Raw genomic sequence first — 8,255 nt, 5'->3', positions numbered from 1 at the left:
TCAATGTACCCTTCGATTCGTGCGTAACATAATGATGTCGATTAAATCAAGCTGAACAGTGTCCATTCAATCGTCTGGCATACGTTTATTTAGACATTTATATAATAGAACGCATGCAAGTATGTGTGTGCCGAACAAAATTTATAACAAAACACTGAAAATAAAATGCTTTTTTTCATTTATTTATTCAACCAACCAATAATTACATAATCTTAGACGCGATCCACGTTTTAACATTTATAACGAATATTTTTATTCGACGTCTCCCTCATCATCGCTCTTTTCAACTTCAAAGGCGGAAAAGGGCAAACGATCACGATGATCCAGGTCACATAAGTTGAAATCGACACCCTTCGCTCGGAGAGCCTCCACAGCCTGAAGAGCCGCAAGCCAACCATGCTTAAAGCCGCGATTCTTGCATCGGCAAACCTCCTCGACAAGTGTCTCTTTCGTCTTGTCGATCCCAACTTTTTGACCAGCATGGAAACCCTCCCCGTAACCCTTGGCCCTCACATTTGCTACGGCAAACATGCCTGCTGTATCTCGATCGGCGATGGTATGACTCAATAGTCGTTGGGTCACCCTCTCGTCCACAATCAGGTTAGATTGACCCGCCGCATGCAGATCTGCGACTTTAACCTTCCTAAGCTCGCCCCCCACCTTCTCCGCACAAGCCTCTGAACTGCGGACCCGCTCGTCCATTTTCTCCATCTCCTGTCGCACGGCGCGCAGACGCATGCCGACTTCGGAGGCGGTGTACAGCCCCTTCATCGCCCCATGAATTCCTTCTCGAAACACTTCGAAATCTCGTCATCCAACCATCAATTATTGGACTTCCGGTGGAAAGATCTGTCGAGCGAACTCAACTGCTACACCCAGATCATTGACGATGGAATATGCCTCAGTCATCAGTTTATTCCCCACGAACACCACAAAACTCAATGGTCGTGGCGTCACGTCTGACTCGTTCCTCAATCGTGGTCGTGGAGAACTTCCCCGTTGATGCTTCTCTCTTCGGGGTGATCTGCTTCGATGGCTTGAAGGTTGACATTTTTCACTTTCCTTGGACGCCCTTCCTTCCCCACGCGCAAGCTCGCCGTTGCGATTCATCGCAGTATCTAGCTCAACCAGCGTTCCTCCCTCTCCTCTGCTGTTGAAGAACAGTCTGTCTGACATTCACCTTTGTCCCAAGCTAGTTCAAATCGAGTCTGAATAAGAATACGTGGACCTACTGGCACGAGCTCACCCTATTTATTCGTAGGCATGCAGCGACCCCGAGGCAATTTCATTAATGCTTTTGGCAATCTCCAAGCGACGGATGCCAATTGATATGTGCCACAGCCACTTCATGTACTGATGTTTGGCTTGTTAAAATGGCCTAAGTATCTAAACGGTGACTATGGGCGAATGCCTTGAAGTCCATGCACTGGCTGGGGTAAGGGCAGATTTATTAATCTAACCGGCCGAGCATCTTGGCCCCATGCCGATCAATATGTGCCACAACCACTTCATGTACTGATTTTTGGCTTGTTAAAACGGCCTAATTATCTAAACCGCGATTATGGGCGAATGCCTTGAAGTCCCTGCACTGGCTGGGGCAAGGGCAGATTTATTAATCTAACTGGTCGAGCATCTTGGCCCCATGCCGATCTATATGTGCCACAGCCACTTCATGTACTGATTTTTGGCTTGTTAAAGTGGCCTAAGTATCTAAACGGCGATTATGGGCCAATGCCTTGAAGTCCATGCACTGGCTGGGGCAAGGGCAGATTTATTAATCTAACCGGCCGAGCATCTTGGCCCCATGCCGATCGATATGTGCCACAGCCACTTCATGTACTGATTTTTGGCTTGTTAAAACAGCCTAATTATCTAAACGGCGATTATGGGTGAATGCCTTGAAGGCCTTGCACTGGCTGGGGCAAGGGCAGATTTATTAATCTAACCGGCCGAGCATCTTGGCCCCATGCCGATCGATATGTGCCACAGCCACTTCATGTACTGATTTTTGGCTTTTTAAACGGCCTATCATCTAGTCGTCAAGTATACAAAACGTTTTATCCAAAACAGCAACCAAACAATTCCGTTCATTAGTAACAGCGAAGTACAAAATAAATTTTCATTAAGTAAATTGGGCACAAATTGTAACTATTTTACATATGAAAATTACTAGACAAAAAGCTATAAAAAGCTGAAAATTACATGCAAATCCTAAAACAAAAAAACAAGAGCCGCCCAAATTAGTCCTCGGAGTCAGACTCCAGCGGCTCAACATCCACTTGCTCGTATGGAATTAGCGTAGCCAATGTCACATCAACAGCAGCAAGGGCTTTGAGCCAGCCGTGTTTAAATCCCCGATTCTCAAATTTAGGGACTTCGTCTACATATTCATCAAAAGCAGATTTTTTCCCAGCATCGAATGCGCTGGAAACCTTCAGGTCGGCCGTTTCCTTCGCCGCCTTTATCTCTTCCAACCTAGCCTCCAATTTAGAGATCGCCTCCCGGGCCAATTTAAGCGCGTCGTCGCTCGCATCCGCCCTTTTCTCGGTGACTGATCTCAATTCTTCAGCATTGCGGGCTCTCTCCATCTCGGCCTCGGCACGGGCGCCCTCCGTCTGCACCCTACTCCTTTGGCCCTCAACCTTCGCTTGTAAACGGCCAATTAGCTCGACAGCATCGTGGTAGCGACGACCCATGTCGGCTATTCTTCCGACAGCCTGCAAAACAGGAAGATAAGAAAAAAATAATATTTGGGTAAAGAGAAAAGACAAAGTGCAAATATATACCTAAAGAGCCGATTGCGCGGCCAACCCAATTGCAACCAGATCCGGTTCTGCCCAAAAAGCCGCCTTGTCAGCAGGCAGTGAAACGGACGTCGCCAAGCTGAGTGCAAACGCTGGATCTTTGATCACCGAAGCATCAGAGGAGATCAGCATATTCTTTATCTTGGGTTGGATAGCAAAAGGTACGATCACATCCGACTCCTCCAAACGAGGTTGTTTGTCGACACGTTCTTTTGAGCGGGCCTCGACATCGGTAGGGCGTTTCTCTACCCTTTGCTCAACTTCCACACTTGCCTGCACAAAAGGTTCTGCCTCGGTGCTTCTGTTCTTTGTCGTCTCCTCAATAACAGGCAAGGAGGTCTGGGACTGAGATTCAACAGCCCGAATCTCCTCCGCCCATCGCCGCACGGCCATCTTTTTCGCGTTTGCCTTCTTGGCAAGTTTAGTGAGGCTCAACCCAGCCATATCTTCTGGGAACGCGCCGGGAAGGTCCTCTAGACCGTGAAAAATATCGTCAAGCGGACGGTCCTCCCGACCCGAAGTGGACGAAGGATCAGTCGAATTGAGGCCAGCTTCTTCAAATGCCAACTTCAAAGCCTTGTCAACCTCAGTTTCGGATTGGTCTGACTCGGCAGCCTCAGCTATTTCCGGTCGCTTTGAATCTAACCCCTCGTGGCCAATGTGCCTCAAATTTCTGAAATCAGTCAAGATAAGGGCGATAAGAAACTCTTCACCCTCCGAAATTGGAATACTCTCCGCCGCCAAAAAAGTTGTATAAGTCGGCTCGTAACGGAGCAGAACGTGGGCCACCCTCCCCTGCTTCTGAAGACTCGGTCGGCCGAAATACTTAAGCGCAGTCTTGATTTCTGAAAAGACGGCGTCATCGGTCAATATCAAGACTTTCTTCAAATCGTTTCCTGCAAAAGCAAAACCATGAGGTCTCGAAAATAAAGTTTAATAAATATAACAAGTAAATAAATAAAAGAGGATACTCGGCCACCTGGTTCACCCCTCTGTCTAGAAATACGATCAAGGCGATCCTCACCTTCGCCGAATTCCCAGTTTCCTTGGACGATGACCATAACATCATCGACTCGCTTCCCAGAGCTGGAAAGCATAGTCACTAGTTGATGGTCGGTGTCTTTGGCCCTAAGGAAATAACGCTCGTGCTGACCAAAAGACTTGGCCAAGGCGTAGCAATGCCGAATAGCGAGAATGCCAAGGTTAAGCCTAATGCGGCGATTTAGTGTGATAATCCCCATCACGATCCTATAGAAGTTGACGTTGGGTTAAGAAGGGATTAACCCCCAATGGCAAAGCACGGCCCTAAGGAGAATGTGAAGGGGAAAACGGACCCCACCCTCTGCGATTGATAGAAGAGGGAAGACGATTGTGGTCTCATCAACCCTCTCCATATCGAGGGTGTCGTCTACCACAAATGACAGACGGACATCATCAGGAATGGAAAAATGGGGTCGAAAGCTGGAAATTCGATCTAGTGAGAGGAGATCTTTTAAATGTTTCACCATTCCCCTAGACAATAGAATTATGCTAAGCCAAAAGAAAAACAAAGCAGAGAAGGAGAGAACTTACAAGAGGCGAAGGAGATGGAGGAGAGTAGGAAGTTGTAGAGGTAGTTTGAAAGGCAATCCAGCGGCGAGCGTCTAAAAGCACGTATGCATTTGAAAAGACGTCGAAAATTTCAAATCACAATAAATAGAAATGTACGAAGAGGTGGGAAGTTAAAATGATAACCGGGAAGCGTGTGTACAGACATTTGCGTTGGAATACGATCAGCCGCTGAATTTCGTCTCTGACTCCTCGAGTTTGAAACCAAACATTCCAGCCAACTGTCGTTAGTGGAATGCTTGGGGGGCAATTGTGGGGGCCGAGAAGAGGGAGTCGTAGAGATTTCAGATAGTCGAATCTCGAAAAGTCGAGATTCGAATTACTAGGCAATTGGCTCGCCAGTTGAAATCGAACCCTATTCGGCCAAATAGCCGACTAGGCAATGGGGCCGAGTGAGGGTTGGCCTATTATAAGATGCGCCGAATATGAATTGGAAATGGACCTAGTCCCGAGGCCCATGGAAGAAAAGATATAAATAGAAGAACATCAGCTAGAAAGAGGTATGTGAGAATTGTAATGCTTAACTTAGAATACAAGCATTCCTGAGTGCAGTTACTGACTTGTTCGTCAGAGTGCTAATTCCGGCACCCCCGACCGGAGTGTTTATTCCTTTTCAGGTGACCAGAAGAGGATCACGAGCGTTCCCCGGGATCAGAAAAGTATTTCCAAACCACTTCTTCACTTCAGTTTTTCAAACCTCGAAATCAGAATGTCTAGGGCTTGATGATAAACCTTCATTTTCTCTTCCTTGGCCCTCCAATCCCCGTTGGCTTGAGAAACAACCAGGTTCAAGTCTCTAATGACGTCCAATGCCTGCATATGCACTCGGGAAGCCATCAGCAGCCCCCAAATTGATATATCTACCTAGATCTTCTTAAGTTTCTTCAAGACCAAGTCTTCTTCTATGTCTTTCTCCTTCGATTTCTCAGCCTCTTTCTCGAAGGGTTCTATTTGATCTAGGGATAGAGATTTTGAAATAACGACCACTTTTGGTCATGTGGTTAATTTCATCCGCATACCATGTTTTATCAGGGGTATCGATTTTCCACCCCTCATCAGTGTATGCAAGGCTCAGATCACTGTCCTCCCACCATTCCCCTATAATCATTACTGGGCCAGTATCGATTTCTACCCAGATCATATTCATACCACGCCCTCCGTCATCACACCACTCCTCTTCTATAGCTGATTCAATCTCTACCACTTGATACTGCTTGAGTTTTTTTTGGCGTTCTTTCCTTGTCACCGGATTTCCATTTAGGCTATTCTATGGTTCGATCATCTTTGACCCTAGATTCAACATCTTCCTTTCTCTTCCCTTTCTCTTGCTCTCGGGCTATCTTTCTTTGTATTTCCGCTATCCTCTCTTGTTGGAACTGCTCCAACGCTCGTTCTTTCTCAGTTATAGGCACGGCCTCAGCCTTGCTATTCTTACCAACTTCCTCTCTTTTCATTTTCTTCTTCATCTGCTCCTCCGTATCGAATTCCTTTTCGCCACTCAACCATCTGTTGCTGGATTCAAGCTGGCTTGGGTCCCACCACCCAATCTGAACACTGCCTATATCCTCTTTCTTAAAGAAGTAGAGGTTCTCCAGGTCTTCCTTTATTTCTTCCAGGTCATCAAGACCTTGTTCAGGCCAGTCATTCAGATTCTGCCCAGGCTTATTTTCCCTAATGGCTTTGATACTAAGACAGTTTGGCAGTATGGTTGCAGCCTTTGGCTGGTCTAAAGCCACAATGTACCAGCTGGGATCATACTCTTCTGCAATTAAGGGCTTCTTCTCCACAACTTGGGTGTTAGACATCCCCGCTTCTAGTGAATTCCTCTCCCTCTTTCCCTTTCGTCACCAAAGGTCTTGATTGGGTTTTGGGTGTTATATTCATCATGCACATATATGTGCTATCAGGAATAACCACCTCAGGCTTAGGTAGATAGGATGGGGTGATATATACGCTGGGGTTGAAGGTGGGCAATAGTGTATGGATAAGGTTGATATTTATGGGTGGGGAGACTTGGTTATGGACAGGGAGTGGGTTAGTGGTCACACTTGGTTTGGAGGATGGGGCTATGATTTTATTGTCAATAAGATCATGGATTTCATGACGAATGTGATAGCAACAATTAGTGAGGTGACCGTGCTGTTGGTGGAAAATGTAGTATTAGGTGGGGTTGTGTTTGGCTGGGAGTGGGCCAGGGAGAGGTTGAGGGTCAAGGGGCTTAAGGTGCCCATTTTCCACCAGAAGTTTAAGAGCACAGGCTGGGCTCATGTGAAGAGGGGTAAAGGTTCTACACTAATTTCGGTTTGGACCAGTGGGTTGTGAAGTTGCACCAGCAAAGGGATCGACTATTTTGGATGTTATGGCCACAATGTTGATCTCAGCAGGCCAAGGAATAGTGTTATTCCCAGCATTGGTACTCCTAGTAAATGACCTCTTTGCTGGCTCACTGGTTCTATGAATGATGCCCTTCTTAAACGCACTTTCAATTTGAACTCGCAACTCGTGCAAAGTGAAAAATGTAGACAGTGGTGCTACTATCATTTGTTGTAACATATTTGGTTCGAGATTCTGAACTACCAACCGGACTTGTTCCCTTTCTGAGGGCCTGTTCGTCATTCTGGCAGCCTTTGCCCTCCACCTTGTAACAAAATCGATGAAGGGTTCCTTAGAATTCTGAGTAGTCGCTTCTAGCTCGCTGATTGTTACTTCTATCTGAGTATTGTATGAGTATTGATTAACAAACCCCTCAGATAGTTCCTCCATGTTTCGTTTAGTCGTGTCCTTCAATTTGGTGTACCAGATAGCTACCACGTCTGATAGAGTTCTTCCAAACAATGACAGTTTTTTAGCCTGATTCAAGCCCATTAGTCTCAGAACATCCGAGAAAAGATGAACTTGGACAATAGGATCTCCACTCCCATCAAATCTATAGATGTGAGGCATCTTGAACTTTTTCAGCAATTTGACAGAGGCCTCGGTATAACCGTCTTCAATATCCGGGATGGAATTGAAGCCTTGGGAATTTTTGAGCGCTTTCTCTACCTAGCCATTTTTATCATAGCTGAATCAATGTCGTTGATATCGAAGGGAAGGAGTCCCCCATGGGTTATGCCAGAGGCCTAAAGGCTTGAGCCTATGCTAGCATCTCTTGGCGATCCGGGATTGGAGGATTTTCAACTGGTGGAGGTGGATCAGGATTCGGCTGGGCAACTTGGACTAGATGTACAGTATATGTCGATGCCCCAGATAGGCGTCGCATTTCAACAATAGTTTCATCCTGAGCGACAATTCTTTGATTCAATGTATCCATGGTTTTTTGAAAAGCTGCCATCATAGCAGCAACCTCATATGCACTTTATGCCATTACGGGTTTGGGAGAGTTAGCTATTTGTGAGCTAAGTGGGTGAGAACGAACATGTGATTGTTGAGTGATCTGTGCTGGTTAAGACTAACTGGTTCTTCTCCTCCGAACAACTAGTAAGAGAGACTAACGCTGGCTAACCACCAACTAGATCTTGCATTTTGCAAAGTCTACCAAAGCGAGTCCACAAAACTTAGGGGATATCAGGTCTTTCTGAAGCTATGATTGAAAAACTACCTAGCAAAAGAAATAAAGAAATGAAAAACAATAATAAAAAATCAGACAGCACTTCAACCCAATTTGCAATAGTTTATGATCACAGATAAAGAACTGTATTCCTATTGAATGCTGCTTGCACAAACTGATATCAACTATACCTCTGATACAGTGCATTCCTGTACCGTTTCACTGTAAAGCACATACCAGGTAAAGAGAGCTAAAACAATCCTATGAGAGGGTACGGTTACCCTGTCCTAGATTTT

General features: G+C 45.8%; 1 protein-coding gene across 1 annotated transcript; it reads right to left on the bottom strand.

Annotated features, from left to right (window-relative positions):
• Positions 1-6,704: 6,704 nt before the first annotated feature.
• LOC145821722 (uncharacterized) lies at positions 6,705-7,743 on the bottom strand. Its single transcript, XM_082918280.1, has 2 exons — positions 7,639-7,743; positions 6,705-7,454 (listed from the first exon to the last, which is right to left on the bottom strand). The coding sequence occupies exons 1-2, from the start codon at positions 7,741-7,743 to the stop codon at positions 6,705-6,707; spliced, it is 855 nt and encodes a 284-aa protein (XP_082774406.1).
• Positions 7,744-8,255: the final 512 nt, after the last annotated feature.

Source organism: Camellia sinensis, chromosome 3, assembly GCF_055761805.1.
Source record: "Camellia sinensis isolate YWXY chromosome 3, ASM5576180v1, whole genome shotgun sequence".
Taxonomy (NCBI): Eukaryota; Viridiplantae; Streptophyta; class Magnoliopsida; order Ericales; family Theaceae; genus Camellia; species Camellia sinensis.
The sequence above is the reverse complement of the archived record's forward strand: the minus strand, read 5'-3'. Positions and strand labels throughout refer to the sequence as shown.

What these genes read in the sequence shown, in the direction of transcription:
- LOC145821722 (XM_082918280.1), bottom strand. Translation starts at nt 7,743, where the DNA reads ATGGCAGCTTTTCAAAAAACCATGGATACATTGAATCAAAGAATTGTC. An exon ending in CTGGGGCATCGACATATACT is followed by an intron (nt 7,455 to 7,638) that starts GTACATCTAGTC and finishes AAAAATGGCTAG; the next exon opens with GTAGAGAAAGCGCTCAAAAA.